Raw genomic sequence first — 20,316 nt, forward strand, 5'->3', positions numbered from 1 at the left:
TATGGAAGTGGCGGTTGTGCCTGCAGTCCACTCTGTAATTGCTTCAGTATAAGAAATGTCGAGACAGATCTGGAGGGAGGCACATGTATAGCTGATCTTCTACCCAGCGAGAAACATAGCAAACAACAAAATCAGCTGAGATGGAAAGGAGGTGTGGACAGCATATAGCATACATACCAAACTGCATTTGAGAGGTTTGGGAGAATACAAAGGATCGTGCTTAGGTTCTCCAAGTCCCAAAGTAGATCAGCAAAGAGAATTCTCTCTCTCGGATTGACCTCTGTAATATACACAGAGAAAAGACCATACAGTTATTCAAGTCTCATTTACCACAACCAAATACTGGGCATTATTTATCCTTGGTCATGGTCTCAGACAGGTAGTAAACCTTTGCCTAGGTTGCACCACCTCAGATTGCAGGTGGCGGGGGGCACATGGAAAAATAGCTTGTCAGGGAAAAGGCTAGACTGGACCCCTTCTCCATGGCATCCAGTTTTCCATGTGAATGATGTTTTTTGGAATGATAGGCATTCAGTTTTCGCATGCATGCTGCAGTTGTACAGCCCTAGGCCCAAGTTTGCTGTCTCCGTGTGACTCCAGCCTTAGATGTGAGACTTTATAGAAACTCAATGCTTAAGCTTGTTGGGGGGGGGAGAGAAAGGTAATGTGACATTGCAATGGCAATGTAATTCATTAAAGCGATGAGCAAAAGCATTGTGTCAACTCCTGTCTCTAAAAGGCTGGGAACACGACAGCCATAGGGTGGCAGCAAAGGGTCAGAAGTGTGAAAGCTTTCTACCGATTAGGGCAGTGACAACATAAACAAGAAATCGATCCAAATGGAATTTTAAAAATGAACAAATTTCCTGTGCTTACAGTCTGTGAGTCCAAGGTCACATCTTCTGCGTGAATTAGAAAGTCATATAGTTGCTTTAGATTTCTACAGTCGCAATCTTCGTGATCAATTCCTTAATACTTTTAACTTCCATTTTCAATATATTGGAACCTCCGTTGAGAAAACCTCAATTACCCAACTAAAAATCCTACTTAATCCACACTCATTTTTGTCCTTCACATATCATGTCAAATCTCTCTAAATAGTACTTTCATTAATCCAAAGTACATCATTTGAGTTTTCTGGATAACATCTCCCCATACCATTTGCTAATTACCCTGTTTCTCATATTTTAAGACATACCCATAAAATAAGCCATAGCAGGATTTTTAAGCATTCAAGGAATATAAGCCATACCCCGAAAATAAGACATAGTGATAGGCACAGCAGCAATGCCGGCCACGGCAGGAGGAGGAGGAAAAAAATAAGACATCCCTTGAAAATAAGCCATAGTGTGTTTTTTTGAGGAAAAAATAAATATAAGACGTGTCTTATAATATGAGAAACACGGTACTGTAAACCATTTGGTTTCAGGAAACTTGCAGTTCGGCATATGTGAAATAATTGTTGCTTTCTTTGTTGGGTTGTGCAACATGCAGTTGGTACATTCCATATCAAGGGTTCCCCCAGATAGGGCTTGCTTTAGGTTTAGGCAAAGTTATCAATTCCAAAGCAGTATAGGAGTAGTTTTGCTGTTCATCCCTTAAGAGCATCCCTGCTTGCAGTTCTTTTGCTGCAGTTTGTGTTCCTTTTTGTTCTTCTCATTTGGACAAGACTTCCAGTTTTTGAAGGAAGACTTCTGCCTCTAATAGCTTCTTTGACTACTTGTTAACCCCACTGACATCCTCTTGCTCCTTTCCTGACCTGTAGCATACATTCCAGTTGAGCTTCTAATATTGTGTTTTTAAACAACTCCCTGCCGTTTTGGAGTGACTTAACCCTATTGACTTTGACTTTCAGCTTCCTTTTTACTAATCCCCTCTTTTTGGGGAAGTTTTCTCTTTTGACAAATGTGACCGTGTTGAATTTTCTTGGCAATTTGCCGCTTACAGGTATGTTTACTTTAATAGTCCTAGGGGTCACTGCTCCCAATTGTGTTCAGCAACACTTATAGCCTGCAGCAGGTTCTGGGCACCACCAAATATTAAGCCCAGGATGCTGCCCTCTGGTCAGCTCCATGACCTTATGTACTGTACATAAGGTCTGTACTGTACATACCGAACTGTACAGTTATTTAGGGTTTCAATAATTTTTGCCCATTTGTCATGACTGGAACACATATGTAGCCAGTCTATGTGATGGTAGTTGAAGTCACCCTTTTCTGGATGCTTCCCTGATTTTATTCTTTATCTCAAGATCTCCCTGATCATTTTGAGTGTGGATGATCGCACATCCCCAGTATTAAATTACTCTTGTTGTCCTGTGGGAGAATCTGCCCTTTTGGGGATTTCTAGCTTGCTGAATTAAATCTCCTGTTTGCATTGTTTGCTCTGTCCTTCGAGGGACAGAGAGAGATTCCCAGAAAATATTTCACAAGGGCATTTAAAATGCCTGGAGAAAAGCAGGAAGAAACTGGAAACAATAGCATGAATGCCAGAGATGGGTGATTTAATCATGGTTTTGATTTTGCTACTTTAATTCAGCGCAAGCAATTCCTGTGTAGAAAGGAGCTCTTGATGCGTTTTGTAAAATAGTTGTCAGCTTTAACAACCCTTACATTGCCTTATTTAAATCTTCTCAACACAAATCGCATTTTAATAAGCTTTGTTAAGAAAAATGTAGGGCAAGATTGTGAAACTCTTTGCAGATCAGTTGATAACTAAAACGTTTCTCTTTGGGGATACAGTTACAGTTATGGTAAGATGATGGGAATTAGTGTCTGCTGCGTGTGGGAGAAAGCAATCCCAGATCTGTAAGGTTTATTTATTTATTTATTTATTTATTTATTTAGAGCATGTCTACCTTGCTGCCTCTCAGTCCTGGTTTGAGATATCTGGATGACCCCCCCTCTTTCATAGAATCATAGAGTTGGAAGAGACCACAAGGGCCATCCAGTCCAACCCCCTGTCAAGCAGGAAACACCATCAAAGCATTCCTGACAGATGGCTGTCAAGCCTCTGCTTAAAGATCCCCAAAGAAGGAGACTCCACCACACTCCTTGGCAGCAAGTTCCACGTTTGAACAGCTCTTACTGTCAGGAAGTTCTTCCTAATGTTTAGGTGGAATCTTCTTTCTTGTAGTTTGAATCCATTGCCCCGTGTCCGCTTCTCTGGAGCAGCAGAAAACAACCTTTCTCCCTCCTCTGTATGACATCCTTTTATATATTTGAACATGGCTATCATATCACCCCTTAACCTTCTCTTCTCCAGGCTAAACATACCCAGCTCCCTAAGCCATTCCTCATAAGGCATCGTTTCCAGGCCTTTGACCATTTATGTTGCCCTCCTCTGGACATGTTCCAGCTTTTCAGTATCCTTCTTGAAAGAAGGGAGAACTCTTTGATAGTTCTCCCTTCTTTCATAAAACGTGTTAGATTTTTAAAGCCCAGCCATCTTAAAATTAGAACTGTTTCCTTCTGAAAGCAACACTGCTCCCTCTGCACAAAGACAGTAGGTTGTAGAGGGACTCCTCTCATGATTTCAGAACACAGAATAATCCTCCCCTCATACTTGTACCCTCCCCCCCCCATTGTGCTGCTGTTGCTGAATCTAGCATTATGTAGTCCTCCAGGCCACTGAGGGCATGCATGCTTGTGCCAGGAAGGAATGATTGCCTCGGCATGTCAAGTCTCCTTTTCAGATGTGTTTCTCTTGTGAACATTATGGCAATACGGTATTCACCTGGAGATATTCCTAGCTGCACAGACAGAGTGCAACTCTCAGGTTCCGGCTCTACCTTGTGGTGGTAGGAAGTGTGCAAGGGAGGGAATAACACTGACCGACTTTAGGATCCATGTGTGGGTCTTTACCCATATTACACAGTAGCAGCCCATCTACCTATCCATCCCGTATTTACATTTGCCACTGCATATTTCAAAAAGAAGAACTACTTTGCCTACTGCCCGAGGCAGCTGATCTGGCGTGTGGGAAAAGGGCAGCAAATTGTTCCTTATTTATATTATTGCCTTTTCCTCTTCTCAGCGAGAGGTTGCTTGTAAAGTTTTCAGGAGCCAAATACCTAAGTTGGCCTTGAATAACTACTATGCTCCTTGACGGTGGATTGAAGTGGGGGGGGGGAGAGATTTGCTATTTCTCCTCAGGCAGCAAAATGTCTTAGGAGGGTCTCCTTTCTCCTTCACCTGTGAGAAAACCGATGGGAGAAGGCGATTTTGAGCTGCAAGGCGACAGGAGTGGAAAGTATTAAAGAGGAGTATATTGTACACACATCATACATTTAAAGCACCGCAAAAAAAAGAATCCTAGTTTACCCCTCAGAGCTATAATTCCCGGCACCCTTAACGCAGCCAGTACGGTCTCTCCCGGGCAGCTTCCAGTTACAACATACTGTAGCCTTTCCCAGGAACTTTTGAGTTTATTTTTATTTTTTAAGCAATAAATTTCATGCAACTCCTCGTAACCATCCACCCACATACTTCGCATGCCAGACAAGTGCCGATGCCGCTGTAATTCGTAATGTCTGAAATCAGAACGAGCCTACAAACACAGAAGAAAGGCTACTGTGGAAAACATTAAAAGCAACAACTTTATTACGGCATAATAAAATGTTTAAAGTCTTTAAGAGTCCCCTCCTCCCTCTTTTTCTTTTTGCTACTCCAAACCAACACGACGAAACTAAGGGATACACGCCGGGGAATCACGGCTTCCGGTCAGGCACCGTGGTGCTTAGTACAGACACGCGTCTTTCCCTTGCAGGCGTTAGAATACCCTTCTAACGCGAGCCGCAGGCGGTCAAAGTCCTCTGGCCGCAGCGGAAAGTGCGGGGTGAGAACCGGGACGGGTTGCGCCCTGTTCCGCTGAGAAGTGGCCCCGAGAAGTAGCCACAGTCGCCAGCGCCGCCGGCTATCAGGACACAGCCCGAGGGGACAACCGCTTTCCCTGTCCCGGTCTCTCTTTTGCCAGACAGGGCGACTTCTGAACGCGCCAGCGGCCAACCCGGGCTGCGCCTCCGTCCCTGGGAAGTCATTTGTCCTACAAGAGCGTCCGCCCCGCTCCACCCCTAGACTACGGTTGCTGCGGAAGCGGCCCGGCAGAAGGAGGAGGCGGAGGCAGGCTGAACGCCGCCCTGGGCGCGCTGTCCCCGCCCGGTGCCGTCCCGTCCTCCGCCTGCGAGACTCCCCGACCAGGTGTGTAGTCGGCGCAGAGTTCAGAGAGTCCGAGACGGCGGCTGCGGCGGGGTGAGTCCTTGGCCACTGGGAAGTCGCGCTGTATGCGGTCAGAAAGGAGCTCAGAGGGGCCTCAGCCTTGAGGTAGGCAGTCCACGAGGGCGTTGCGGGATCTGAATCAGGATCTGGTCGCGTGGAAGGGGCGAAACTTCTCGTTCCCCCGTCGCGCCTGCCCCGAGGGGGATTTGCGCGGTGCGCTCGCCCGCCGGGGGGATAGAGCTTTTCCCGCCTGGGTCACCTGTTGCCCAGGGCGCTTGGGAGAAGGGATAATTCGGGCGAGGGCAATTCCGGCAGGCTTGGCTTTCGCTTCTGCTCCGGAGTTGGCCTCAGCTCAGCAGGGCACACTAGACACCCATTGCCCACAGCTATCACATGGCTTTTTCTCTTTTTCTTTTTAATGCACCCTTTTATATGCGCGCACACGAAAATTGCAATGTGCGAAAACGTTCGTTTGGCATACTCACTGCTGCGCTTTAGATAGCAAGCAAGAAGCTATGAAAAAAGTCGATTACTGTACCTCCTTCCTGGCATTCTCTTGATAGATGGGTGTGTCAAGGGCAGTTGCTTTTATCTGATTGAATCCTGATGTTTTGCTGTGTTTTGGAGTTGTGATTATTATTTTTAATGGTGTGTGTATATATAATTGATATTTATGCAAGCTGCCTTGACCCCTTAAGATTGAAAGGTGAGGCAAAAATGTTTCATCCCGAAACAGTGCTTGTTGGTGTGTATTAGGCAGGTAGGGTTGCCAGGGACTTTGGCCTGGCTGGGGCTTCCCAGTGAGTGTACACTCCTGGTGCCAAATGTGGTTTTGCTGTTGTGTAATGTTTGAAGTCCTAACCCCCTTAAAACCCCTCCATCTTTTCAGTTGTGCACTGGGGAAATAAACTTACTGGGTGATTCATGTTGTTGCACTTGTTTGGGAGTAAACTCAGTTGAACTTCCTGAATAAGTATGCATAGGATGAGAATTAATGGATGGAGATATTTCTACAGGAGAGTAGGCACTTTTAAAAAAAGTATCTGGGTGTTCCATTATTATGTGCTAGCCGCACCCAAGAATGCACGTTTGCACTGTGTGCACATTTCATCCCATATATTAGGATTGTGTGTGTGCTGCACCCAGTGATAATGAGATTTGATTATCCAGATCACTTAATGTTTGCTTCATTTGTTAATTCAAAGAGAGAGCGCCATTGTTTATTCTTTGGGGATTTCAGGAATATTGAAAGCTTCATTATAGAAAATCAGACCATTGGTCTATCTAGCTCAGTACTGTCCACACTGAGTGGCAGCAGTTCTTAAAAGAGTTTCAGCCAGGGATTATTCCCAGGCCCACCTGGTGATGCTGGAGATTGAACCAGGGATGCCCTACCACTGCAGGGCACGGCACTTACCGTGGGGCCTGCAACACACCTGAGCCATGCATCTCTCCTGGAAGTGACTTGGGTGCATTGAGGCTCTGCACTGCCCGAAATGACAGCGTGGGGCTTGTGCCCGCTCTCCCTCACCTACCCTACAACTGAGGGGGAGGCAGCGGTGAGGCTTTGGTTAGCGTGCCCTGCCCCAGCTTGCCCCCCCAATGGGTGGCTTGCCCCACCCAATGTAAAACTGACTGTAAATATTAAATATTATGCTGCTGCATAAATTAAAAGTGGCAAGAGGTCACCCAAAACATATATATAGATAAATTCCATGCAATTTGCTATGATTTCCTTTTCAAACTCTGAGGCCTTTGGCAGAGGGGTTGTCCCAGCATCCAATATAGAATGTTGGGGGTAACCTTGTCTCTTGTCTCCAGAAACAGAAAAGTTTATATGGCAGACATTATTAGAAATGAAATAAGGCTCACGAAGAAGTCAGTCCCAAATTGCCAAAGCCATCTGGCAGTTATATCATCCAGATTATGTAAAAACCATAAATAAAAGGAAAGGGGATTATTATATTGGTTCAATTACTGAAGGATGTTGTAAAAATAACTTACGGTGCTTGTCAAATTTTATTAATAATAGATGTACCGGTCATCTCTTGTTATGTTTTACTTTTTTGTATTCTATTGTTTGTATTGTCATATTCAATTCAATTAAAATAATTAATATGAATAATTTTAATTCAATTTTAACATTACTAAAATCTTTTCAAAATATGGTAAACCCATTGATAGTCAGTGTAAAACTGCCTGTAAATTAACTGATGTAGACCAATTACATATATAGGAAATAATACTTACGAAGTTATTATTATTACATACTCCACCTGCTTTTTAGTATAATTTTTACTGATAAAAGAAAGGAAATTTTTTTTAATCCATGAGATTTTCACACCCTAGATCCATAGCTGCCAAGTTTTCCCTTTTCTCACGAGGAAGCCTATTCAGCATAAGGGAATTTCCCTTAAAAAAAGGGATAACTTGGCAGCTATGCCTAGATCATTTACTGTCTGGTGAAAACATCAGATCAAAAGCAACAAGACTTAGGACACAGATGTGATGATGGGCACCAGCTAAAAGTTGTTGAGCTTTCTTGGCAAAAACGCAATTTATTTGCCAAAAACGGCACTGCCAACATAGGTTGCCATACATCCGGATTTTCATGAACATTGTATGGCCGGATTTTCATGGACAGTATAGCCTCTGTAGAGGATTCCTGTACACAAGGAGATCCAACTCCCTCTTATTGTGCGACCCACAAAAACTTATGCTGTAAGAAAGGAACTTCTGTTTCAACTTTTAAACACCTACTGAAAACTTTTCTATTCCACCAGGCCTATCCAGGCAGTTAAGAATACACCTTCCCACAATTGTTAATTGATGTCTGCTTTTAACTGGTTTTTACAATATGCTTTTATGCAGCGCTTTTTTTTTTCCTAGCCAGAACTTGGCGGAACCCAGTTCTGGCACCTCTCAGGTGGGCACAATTGCCATTATAAGAGAACAAGGGAGGTGTTCATGGTGAGTTCCGGCACCTCTTTTTCTAGACAAATAGCACTGGTTTTATGTATTCTATTTATTTTTGTTGTAAACCAGTAGAATGCCCTTCTATCAGATGTCAGACAGATAAACAACTATACAACTCTCTGAAGGCAGCTCTGTATCGGGAAGTTTTTAATTGTGTGATGTTTTGCTGTGTTTTTATTATGTTGGAAGTTTCCCAGAATATGAATTATTTTAATAAATAAAATATAAAAATATAAGGAATCTGTTCATCTTTAAGGTGCCACAGAACTGTTGTTTTTGCTGCAGCAGACTTAACACAGCTTCCCAATATCTTCCTCTCCTATCAGATGCTCCATAACACTTAAATGCAAGCTTGTTTTCTTTTTTCTTCAGTGTCAGTCATTCATATTTTCTTTCCTTTTCAGCTGCAATGCGATGGTAGACTATTCTGGATGGATTTCAGCTCCACACAGAACTGAAAAGCTGAGGTAGCCTCTGAGGTCTGGGACTCTGCATTACTGTTACCTCCCTAGTATGGGTGTGTCATTGTTATTTTGCCTCACATTGGGGTTATTGCCCACAATAATCATTGGGAAGGCATGGCAATGCCCACCTCGATGGTCTAACTCATCCAGAGATTTTACAGTGAAGTACAGCTTCCCTACATTCGATGCTGGGAGTTCCATTCAGAACATTGTCACTTCTGAGTACGGTGATGTGATCTTTGTTGCAGTTCGGAACAAGATCTTCATGTTGAACTCAAAGATGGAAATTCTGTCTACAATAGTGACTGGTCCCTGGGGTAACGCCGCGTGTGAGATCTGTGCCAAGTGCCCCGTGAAAGGGCCAATGAATCCCGAAGATACAGATAACAGCGTTCTGGTGATGGATCCTCAAGAATTTTGGCTTTATAGTTGTGGGACTTCCCATCATGGTGTCTGCTTCCAGCATGAGTTTGAAAAAAAGGGCAAAGTTGTGTCAGTTGACACCAGATGCCTGTTCTCTGCTAAATTTAACAAGCCTTCTGAGTGTCCAGACTGTGTGGCCAGTCCTTTAGGCACTAAAGTTGTAGTTTCTGATGTGGGACACACAGTATACTTTTACGTTGCATCTACCATTAACAGAAACATTGCGGAGACATATAGCCCCAAATCCGTGTCTATACGGAGACTCAAGAGTAATGCGGAAGGGTTCGACCATCCTTTCCACTCCTTAACGGTGCTACCTGTGTTTCGAGACACATACCCAATTAACTATGTGTATTCCTTTAAATACAGGGACTTTGTATATTTCCTAACAGTCCAAAAAGAAAACACAGAGTCCAGCGTGTACCACACTAGGATAGCAAGGCTCAGTACTGATGAAACGGACGTACGCACGTACCGTGAACTGAACTTGGACTGTCGCTTTAACACCAAGCGGAAGAGGAGTCTTGCAGCAACCCCCAGGGATGTCGTTTTTAATGTTTTGCAAGCAGCTCATGCTACCCAGCCTGGCTCGAAACTGGCTCCTGAGATCACTGTCAGTGATGCCGACAGAGAACTGGTTCTCTTTGGGGTGTTTGCTGAAAGCCTGCCAGGCAGCAAAGTGCCCCAGAATTACTCGGCAGTTTGTGCTTTCCCCGTGAACAAGATAAACGAGGCTATCGATGAAGGGATGAAGGAGTGCTGCAATGTGGACGTCCACAACCATGTGCCTCGAGGACTGAAGTTTTATCAGGGTTTGGAGTACTGTCCACATAATGTGAGTTCCCAGCAATCATTTCCCGTCTTCTTACATGAAATTATTATATGTGATATCAGAGGTGATTCTTAGGGCTGGTTAGAGGAAATTATCATTAGTCACTTATATATAGTATTTTTTACAGGGGTTCAATTCCTCTTTGAACCTGTTGCGCAATAAACTTTGGTCTACACTATTTGTTCCGGTTGGTGGCTGGACTCCTTCTTTGTTCCGCAGGGACCCCCGGGCTCTGCCCGACGTGCTAGGTGGCTGAGCAGCCTCGCACCTACCGTAGATTTTTTCCATAACAACCTGGAGGTCCACATATTGGCCTACTTCTACGTTATAGGGAAGATGGAGAGAACCAGACTCTGGGTTGCCATTTTTAGCAGCAGCTCCATGCTGTGAGCAAAGCATAGTTATTTTCTCATTCATCTTGGTGTGGAAGAACTAATCAAAATCCTGTATGCTTGGTTTGTGGATGCCAGTGCAAATCCCCTAAAGATCCAGGATAAGTTTTTTCCCCCTTTAATAATAACCTTACTTAATTTGCTGATTATTCATCAAACTCAAAGCAAAATACAGTTATTGTTGTTGTTGTTGTTGTTATTAATACCCCGCCCATCTGTCTGGGTTTCTCCAGCCACTCTGGGTGGCTCCCAACAGAATACTAAAAATAAAATCAAACACTAAAAACTTCCTTAAACTAATAATAATACTAATAATGATAATAATTGGATACTAATCCATGAAAGCGTGTGCTACAATAAATCTGTTATTCTGTAAGATTCCATAAGGCTCTGTTGTTTTAGCTTCAACAGACTAGCATGGTTACGCATCTGGAAGTTGTTAGATATATTGATAACTCCTGTGGGAATTCTTTATAGGATTGTTTCCAGACCAGCATTTTAATCTTTATAGTCCAAGATTCTCTAGAACTCATCCATTGATTAAAAGTATTGCTGATCTTCATTTATTTATCAGAATGGCCACAATACATTCAAATACTAGGAAAAGAAGATACTTTGAATAATGGAGGGTGGGGTACCACTAGAATAACAAGCATCATGTTTTGAGGCAATGTGGTAACTGGAATTGCATGCTTTAAGGCTTCTGGCATGCTGGGGATTTTTTAAATATATATTTTTTAAAGTTTTAAAACAGAATCAGTCAAAGCATACTTATCTTCCATATTTGAGTCCCCTCCCCACACCAACTCCCGAATCCTTTTCACATTCTGTGCCTCTGGCTTTCTTGGGTTTTTTTTTTTTTAATCTACCCATTTCGTTAATATTGAAGCTGTGAAGCAGTCTCCATCTCAGCAGTCTATGTTCATCAGCTTCACTAGCATCGTTTAGCCCACGCAGCTGTTTCATGGCTACTTGCTGCAACATGTACTTCCGCTTCTTTCAAAGGGAGTGGGGAGGCTTTTGTGTTGGTGGGTGTTTACGGAGTCTCCCATGGCGATGATGTTATTGCATCATTTTCGTTAAAGCTGGAATAGAAGAAGATAAAATGATTAGTCCAACGAGTATACGCTGGATGGGGGCAAAACCAGAATTCAGTTGTGGTGGCTGGAATCCAAGTGCACACCCTTTCTGAAGCGTAGGCAGTTGGAAAATCAAGTATTTCTCCTTTGAAATCTTTTTCATAATCTCCCTGCTGTGATGGGTTGGGAATGTGCATTCGGTCTGGGCTCTTCTGATTGAACAGAGGTGAGAAGGGGTAATTTAAAAAGCACCACTGCCCTTAGGCCGACGTTGGCGTTCCTCAGTGCTGCGGCATGCATGCTACTGTTTGCTTTGGTACCCGATATCCCAGGCATGCTTACAAACACGGAAGAAATACATAGCAGCTCTAATGTGTGTGAAATTTGGTTCATATGTTACTTGGGAGCGATCTGCTTGTGCAGGCAGCATAGGGTATAAGAATGTAAGAAGAGACTTGCTGGATCAGGCCAAAGCCCCACATAATATCGCCTTCAGTTCTCACAGTGGCCAACCAGATGCCTATGAAAAGCATGCCAGCAGAAGTGCAACAGCGCTCCGCACAAGTGCAATTCCCAGCAGGTGGTACTGCCTCCTCTAGCATTGAAAACAGCACAGCCATGGTAGCTAGTAACCGTTGAGGATCAGTATTTGTCTAATCCTCTTTTAAAGCTATTGACGTTGGTGGCCATCACTGCTTCCTGGGGGACCAAATTCCATTATTCACCGTGAAGTGAAGGCACTGGACGGCAGCGGGATCCCTTGGTTGCCGCTGCAGTCGCGAGCGGAGGGATGCCTTTGCCGCTGAAGCCATGGCTCCCAGCTCTCGCTCCGCTTGTTTTACAACAAGCCGGGAGGAGAGATGGATGGGAGCCCCATCTGTCCCTCCTCCTGGCTTGCTGAAAAGCGAGAGCCGCTTACACACTCTGCGCAGCTCTCGCTAGCAGCCTCCCCCTCACCCTGAAGCCCCGGGAAGGTTTGGGAGCAGCGGGCAGGGTGTTCGCCGTTTCCCCATGCTCAGATTTTTTTTTCTTGTTCCCCTGCTCTAAAAACTAGGTGTGTCTTATGGTCGGGTGTGTCTTATGGAGCGAAAAATACAGTATTTATGTTGCACACAACAGGGGTGTAGCCAGGATCAAAACTAGGGGGGGGGGGAAGCCATGGTCGTTCAGGGGCGGGGCCAAGGCACGGAAGGGGAGGGGCCACAAAGTGGGCGGGGCTAAAGGGCCAGTGGGCCTGATGACATCGTGGCGGGGGCAGCAGCGGCCACCTTGTGCTTCTGGGGCTGGCAACGACGGCGGCTACCCTGCTTAGCTGGAGAGGACGGGAGGGTCGGGCAGGCGAGAGGGGGTGGCAGGGCGGGCGAGGGCGAGGCAAGACATGGCCGCAGCCACGACGGCTCCGAGGCGTTGCTGCATATCAGCATAATATTTCAACCATGGTTCAAGCCCCACCTTAGGAAAAAAATCCTGCATTGCAGGGGGTTGGACTAGATGACCCTTGTGGTCCCTTCCGACTACAATTCTATGATTCTATTGATATATTACCATAGCATATGCATCATTCTGCTTTCTTGAATTGTCCTACTCCTAGGCATAGCATCCAACTCCTAGAGGCCTAGGTGGCCCCCCCCCCCCAATTACTGGTAAATACCGTATTTGAAAGAGTCATCCCCCCATGTTGATGGGCTTTCTATGTGGGGCTTATCTGGCCCCCCGTATTTTATTAAGGATGGAAGAGGGAGGGAAGGAAGGAAGAAATAGAGAGAGAGATAACTCATATTTGTGGGTGTCTCTGGATGACGCTGTGATGCTGGAACTCTGCAGCAAGAGGACAGGAGGGTCGGGCAGGCGAGAGGGGGTGGAAGGGCGGGCGAGGGCGGGGCAAGGCATGGCCGCAGCCACGACGGCTCCGAGGCGTTGCTGCATATCAGCATAATATTTCAACCATGGTTCAAGCCCCACCTTAGGAAAAAAATCCTGCATTGCAGCGGGTTGGACTAGATGACCCTTGTGGTCCCTTCCGACTACAATTCTACAATTCTATTGATATATTACCATACCATATGCATCATTCTGCTTTCTTGAATTGTCCTACTCCTAGGCATAGCAGCCAACTCCTAGAGGCCTAGGTGCCTCTCCCCCCCCCAATTACTGGTAAATACAGTATTTGAAAGAGTCATCCCCCCATGTTGATGGGCTTTCTATGTGGGGCTTATCTGCCCCCCCCTGTATTTTATTAAGGATCGAAGAGGGAGGGAAGGAAGGAAGAAATAGAGAGAGGGATAACTCATATTTGTGGGTGCCTCTGGGTGACGCTGTGATGCTGGAACTCTGCATGTACAGGAGCCTTGTAAGCAGCTTTCTCTCTGCTTGATTTACAGCAGGCATGTCCAACAGGTAGATTGTGATCTACCAGTAGATCACTGGATGTCTGTGGTAGATCACTGGTAGGTCACTGGCCCCCCTAAAAAAAGCTCACCCAAAATTTTCCTCCTCCCTCAAAAAAGTTGAACTATGACCTGAAGCCCTAAACAAAAATGGGCCTCCCTCCCTCCTAAAAGAAGCTCAACAAGTTTGACCTAAACCCCAAAAAACAGGGCTTCCCTTCCTTTAAAAAAAACTCAACAGCTTTGACCTGAACCCCCCAAAAGGGGGTAGATCACCCCCAGTTTTAAACTCTGAGTAGATCAGAGTCTCTTGGGAGGTGGCCACCCCTGATTTACACTATACAGATGCAGGAGGAGGGGCAGACTGGAACACCAATGCTTTTTATAAACATCACTGTGTCTGTCAAAGCTACAGCTCCCTCCTTTCTTATTCACTTCTTTTTAGCCTTGCAGAGCCACCTTAGTCAAATTGAATCCTCTGAGTCTGCACCCTCATTAAATCGCCAATAGAACTCTTAATGCTCCTGAATGCTCATTAACAACTCCCACTTAAGAACAATAGGGTGAAATGGTCAGCTATCGAATCTTGCCTGGGGATATATGCTCCATTGTCTTAACTGCTTAACTACTGGTAGCCACTTTGCTTTATTTATTTGATGTGTTTTTGTTACTGCTGTGTCCCCCCCCCCCCAGCAAGCGGAGACTTAGCTGCTCTTGCTAAAGCAAAGCCCTTTCCACTTCAGTTTTTGGAGGGGAAAAGTGCTGGTTATGGTCTGTAAAATACATTATTATTTTTTGCTTCTAGGGGGGGCAGCTGCCCCCTCCTGCCCCCCCTGCCTACGCCCATGGCACACAAAGAAGTGATTTCTTTTGTCTGCCCTGAACCCTCCAACTTTCAGTGTAACTGGATGCTGAGAGGAAGAAAATCTTCTCCCTGACCACTTTCTCCATTCTATTTATTTATTATTACATTTATATGCTGCCTTTTCTCCAAGGAGTTCAAGCTGGCATAAACGGTTCTCCCCTTTCCCATTACATCGTGGGAGGTAGGTTAGGCTGAGCAGAAGTGGGCATCCAGTGAGCTTCATAACTGAATGGGGACCTGAACCCTGGTCTCCCTGGTCCCAGACCAATACTAAATACTATACTGCACTGATTTCTATTTATTTTATGTATTAAATTTGTATATCGCCCTTCATTTGTAAATCTCAAGGTTGTTTCTGTATGATACAACAGGAGGGAAAATACTGTAAACTGTTCATTGCAACCAGGACTGAAGTATAAAATTCCAAATACAGTGGAACCTCGGTTTATGAACACCTCGGTTTACGAATTTTCAGTTTACAAACGCCGCGGACCCGTCTGGAACGGATTAATCCACTTTCCATTACTTTCAATGGGAAAGTTCACTTCAGTTTATGAACGCTTCAGTTTATGAACAGACTTCCGTAACCAATTTTGTTCATAAACCGAGGTACCACTGTATTTAAACCAGTTACTTTTTTAAAGACAATAGGCCAGAGGGCATGGCTGTTAATTTTATTTATAGAAGGCAATTGGAAGGTATGCAGAAAGTCTCAGTCAGCCGTTTGCAGCTGCTTGGTTTTCTCGACTTTGTTACTGGTGAATGCACTTCAAATGTTCAGCATTTCTCCCCCTTTCCAGAGCCAAATCATATTCCTCTCATGTTCCTTATCTTTGTTAGGATGTAGCTGCTAATAGTCCCATTATTACATCGTGTATTCCCAGGTGGCACTGAAATAGAGCTGATTCAAACACTGAGAAAAGGCACATCGCACAGTCCTCCTGGGACAATGCTTCTTGAAAGTTAATTATCTCTTGGTGTATTCGAGGATTGAAATTTTTGTTTTCCAGCCATTGAGAAAGGATTTTGAAGCTGAATCTTCATTTTGTGCCCTTTAATCTGTGGGAGCAAGATGTTTAGTTACAGTGTACGGTACACCAATATTGACACAAGACAGAGGTAAAAGTAAGAATTGGAAAGAGGTGTGTGAGCAGATGAAAGAGTAAAGGCATTTTGAGTATGAGGGCAGTGGAGAGGCAAGTTAGAGCAAAACTAAGATTAAAGCAAAAATAAGTTCATGTAGAAAGAGAGATGGGAAAGAGAATGCAAGCAAGCTTATTTATTGGCATAGGGTATAATCTAATATGGGACACGGGTGGCGCTGTGGTCTAAACCACAGAGCCTAGGGCTTGCTGATCAGAAGGTTGGTGGTTCGAATCCCCATGACGGGGTAAGCTCCCATTGCTCAGTCCCTGCTCCTGCCGACCTAGCAGTTCAAAAGCACGTCAAAGTGCAAGTAGATAAATAGGTATCACTCCAGCTGGAAGGTAAATGCCATTTCCGTGCACTGCTCTGGTTTCACTAGAAGTGGTTTAGTCATGCTGCCCACATGACCCAGAAGCTGTCTGCGGACAAATGCCAGCTCCCTCGGCCAGTAAAGGGAGATGAGTGCCGCAACCCCAGAGTCGTCCGCGACTGGACTTAACGGTCAGGGGCCCCTTTACCTTTACCTGTATAATCTAATATACAGGTTGGCCTGGGAGCAAGCCCCATCTGCTCCCTATTCATCAAAAAGTGTCATAATTCTTTCCCATCTTCCCCCTCCTGCTTGATGTATGGTTTATGGCTAGCCCCATTCTCAGACTGTCATGCCTCGGTTCTTCCAGTAGCCACTGTGATAAACATGGCCAGAAGTGGTAGCTTGGTCTGTTTCTCAAATATTTACTAACTCTTTAATAAATGGACGTATGTAACATTTCTAAATGGGATTTAGGCTAGATGAGACCTGATGGCTGCACACCCCCTCCTATATATTTGCCCAAACAAAAACATTAACAGGATGAATAGATGGATGTCACTGGCTCTGCAATCCTGTGATTAAAGTCTATGGATTATTATGCAATAAAGCTGAGTCACCCCCTTTTCTTGATCCTCCTGCATCCTCCTGTCTGACTGAAGCACAGATTTCTTCAAAAAGAGGAACAGGGAGTAGGTGATAGTGAAATCCCCATGCAATGTAACCAGAAAACAAGGCCAACAACTCCTGAGGCCTGGTTCTCATGACATAAGTAAGCAAAACTATGGCTTACTGGGACTGTTGTGAATGTGTGGGCTCCCAGAGAAGAGCTTGAAGCCACTTTGCTTTTCCCTGTTTGTTTTTGCTCCTGTACCATGCTGAGCTAAGTTAAGAAGAGTTTGGATTTGATATCCCGCTTTATCACTCCCCGAAGGAGTCTCAAAGCGGCTAACAATCTCCTTTCCCCTCCTCCCCCACAACAGACACCCTGTGAGGTGAGTGGGGCTGAGAGACTTCAGAGAAGTGTGACTAGCCCAAGGTCACCCAGCAGCTGCATGTGGAGGAGCGGAGACGCGAACCCACTTCCCTAGATTACAAGTCCACTGCTCTTAACCACTACACCACACTGGCTCTCATGAGCTGCAGCCAAGAACAAGTATTCATGTGGACTCCAGGTAAACCATAACTTGGCTTATCAAGTCCTGCAGACTAGGCAGCCAACGTGTCACAAAGATGCATTTTCACAAGTTGGGTCCCCCCAGCCCTCAACACACAGCGAAATGTTTCTCATATGTGACACAAGAGTCCACACATCTTCTCTTTCGGCTACGCTATTGTTGTGGAGATACTGCATCTGTCCAGCATGCAAACTGTTGCTGGTGAAAATGCAGTTTGTCCCTAAGGTGTGCATCTACAGCTATTAGGTAGGGCTGTTGAATGAAACAGAGTTCCATGAATGTCATAGGCATGTGACCACAACTGCTTATTCACTTCATTAATGGTTTTGAGAGATGACAGGGACCATGCAGGGAAGTGCTGTTCTTATACTCTTGTCTTATTTTACGCTCATGCCCCCCAAACCAGGCCTGGAATCTTGGGCAGCAGGAAGAAACTACTGGTAGGAAAGAGGCTTTGCCTTAAGGCACTTAGGCAGCCGTTCCAGCTAAGTTTGCAAATCTTTGACAGGTGAGGTTTAATTTGCCTTTGAGGAGATATTATGCCATGAAGATGCTGTTGTTGAAGATAATGCAGAATAGAGAGCAGAAGAACTGCATTTGGAATCTGATTATGCGTTCTGACTGTTGGTTAATAATATTCACATTACAAACAAATTTATACAAAAAAATTGTTTAAGTTGCACTTGTGAAAAGTCTCCTCGTCTTTTTCTCCTTTCCCAGATTCCCAAGTTTGATTCAAGATGGGAGACCCAAATTGGGGATGCAAATCTGCCACCCCTCCCTGAGTGCCTCTTGGGACAACTGCCTCAGAAAGGCTTGCGGTGGCACCAGCCCTGCACTTGCCTTCAGAGCATCTTTTAATCTCTTGGCTTTGTTTCCATTATGAGTCACAGCAATGGAAGGGAGGATTTCATCTCCTTTGGCCAGGTGTAGTGAAGTCATTGGTTTAGTTGTCTATTTGGCATTTACTTTTTTTGAGTAAGTTTCTCCTTTGAGCATTGAAGTATCAGAATGAAATTTGGCATGCAGTCGGGAGGACACAATTCTACATTGTAAGTCTGAAAAACAGCTTGAACCCCACATTTATATGTGTGTGTGTGTGTGTGTGTGTGTGTACACAAAATATATTATAATGCAATATCATCCTAGAAGACTGAAATATTGGAATGGATGTTGGTGGACAGCATTCTATATTTCACATTTGACCCCTAGCATAACCATTGCACGTGGGACGCAGGTGGCGCTGTGGGTTAAACCACAGAGCCTAGGGCTTGCTGATCAGAAGGTCGGCGGTTCGAATCCCTGCAACGGGGTGAGCTCCTGTTGCACAATCCCAGCTCCTGCCAACATAGCAGTTCGAAAGCACGTTAAAGTGCAAGTACGGTAGATAAATAGGTACTGCTACAGCGGGAAGGTAAACAGCGTTTCTGTGCACTGCTCTGGTTCCCCAGAAGCGGCTTAGTCGTGCTGGCCACATGACCTGGAAGCTGTACGCCGGCTTCCTCGGCCAATAATGCGAGATGAGCGCTGCAACCCCAGAGTCAGTCACGACTGGACCTAATGGTCAGGGGTCCCTTTACCTTTACCTTTATAACCATTGCACACCTTAGCCCAGACCCTCTAAGTGTCTCCGTTTTCCAGGGACACCCCTGATTTAGAGAAGCGGACTGGTTTCTGATGTGATCCCGGAATGTCCCACTTTTCCTTAGGATGTCCCTATTTTCATTGGAGAAATGTTGGAGGGTATGGAGTTATTCAACCCCCGAGCCATCTGAAGGCAATCCTATACAGTATAAATAAGTTTTTTTAAAAAAAGTTTAATGTTTAATTGTGTTTCTATATATGTTGGAAGCTACCCAGAGTGCTGGGGCAACCCAATAAGATGTGTGGGGTATAAATAGTAAAATTATCATTATGGAATGGGATGTCCCTATTTTCATCAGAGAAATGTTGGAGGGTATGGAGTTATCCGACCCCCAAGCTTTCTTGTCTGAAGGCAATCCTGTATAGGGAAGTTGAATTTTTTTTTTTAATGTTTTGATATATGTTGGAAGGTGCCCAGAGTGGCTGGGGCAACCCAGTAAGATGTGTGGGGTATAAATAGAAAAATTATCATTATGCAATGGGATGTCTCCATTTTTATTGGATAAATGTTGGAGGGTATGTTAGCCCTCCAAGACCCAGGGCAAGTGTACTCAGCTGCCCACCCCCTCGGCATGGACCTGCATATTTGGGTGCCAGAGTTTGTGGGTGCAGAAGCATCCATAACTCCTTGAGTCAGTAAGTGTCAGCGATGACTAAATAATTGGAATTACTAAATGCTGGGAGCCTTCCCCTGTGTGCCAGACAATTTAACAGTGTAAGAATACAAGTTGAGCTTGTTTTTCCGGACGGGCATCGCCTGGCAGATAGGCCATTAAGACAGAGTTGGGAGGGGGGGACATTTTCAGGGTTACAGTGGGCAATGATGTAGGAAAAATTGTGGGTTTTTGCAAGAGGCTTGACAAGTGGGGGAGAAGCGGAGCCAGTAGAATTCCTGGCAGGCTGGTTGAGACAAGCTGGGGCAGAGACATGAGGGTGCTCTTTTGGCTGCCCTGGGGTCCAGTGTTGCATTCCTGCAGAAAGCAAGCCCCTCTCGAGATGTGAATGCTCTGAACTCCATAGTAGACTCAGGTGTCTATACAGTGGAACCTCGGTTTATGAATTTTCGGTTTACGAATGCCGCGGACCCATCTGGAATGGATTAATTCACTTTCCATTACTTTCAATGGGAAACTTCCCTTCAGTTTATGAATGCTTCAGTTTATGAACAGACTTCCGGAACCAATTACACCCATGCTTTGGGTTAAGTACGCTTCAGGTTGAGTACTCCGTGGACCCGTCTGGAACGGATTAATCCACTTTCCATTACTTTCAATGGGAAAGTTCGCTTCAGTTTATGAACGCTTCAGTTTATGAACAGACTTCTGGAACCAATTTTGTTCATAAACCGAGGTACCACAGTATGTGTAAATAAAATCATATGTCTTAAAGACACGACAGTCTCCA

General features: G+C 44.8%; 1 protein-coding gene across 4 annotated transcripts in view; it reads left to right on the forward strand.

Annotated features, from left to right (window-relative positions):
- Positions 1–20,316, forward strand: part of MST1R (macrophage stimulating 1 receptor) — a 63,162-nt gene that overhangs the window by 1,452 nt on the left and 41,394 nt on the right. For 2 of the 4 annotated variants that reach the window (XM_035105967.2, XM_035105970.2), the window contains exons 1-2: positions 3,234–5,321; positions 8,597–9,914. In XM_035105967.2, coding sequence (XP_034961858.1) covers positions 8,706–9,914 — 1,209 coding nt within the window. In that variant the 5' untranslated portion in view covers positions 3,234–5,321; positions 8,597–8,705. Of the gene's footprint in view, positions 1–3,233; positions 5,322–8,596; positions 9,915–20,316 lie in introns of those variants that run through there. The other 2 variants (XM_035105968.2, XM_035105969.2) reach the window with 2 other exon arrangements.

The sequence above is a fragment of the Zootoca vivipara genome, chromosome 2 (genome assembly GCF_963506605.1).
Source record: "Zootoca vivipara chromosome 2, rZooViv1.1, whole genome shotgun sequence".
Lineage (NCBI taxonomy): Eukaryota > Metazoa > Chordata > Lepidosauria > Squamata > Lacertidae > Zootoca > Zootoca vivipara.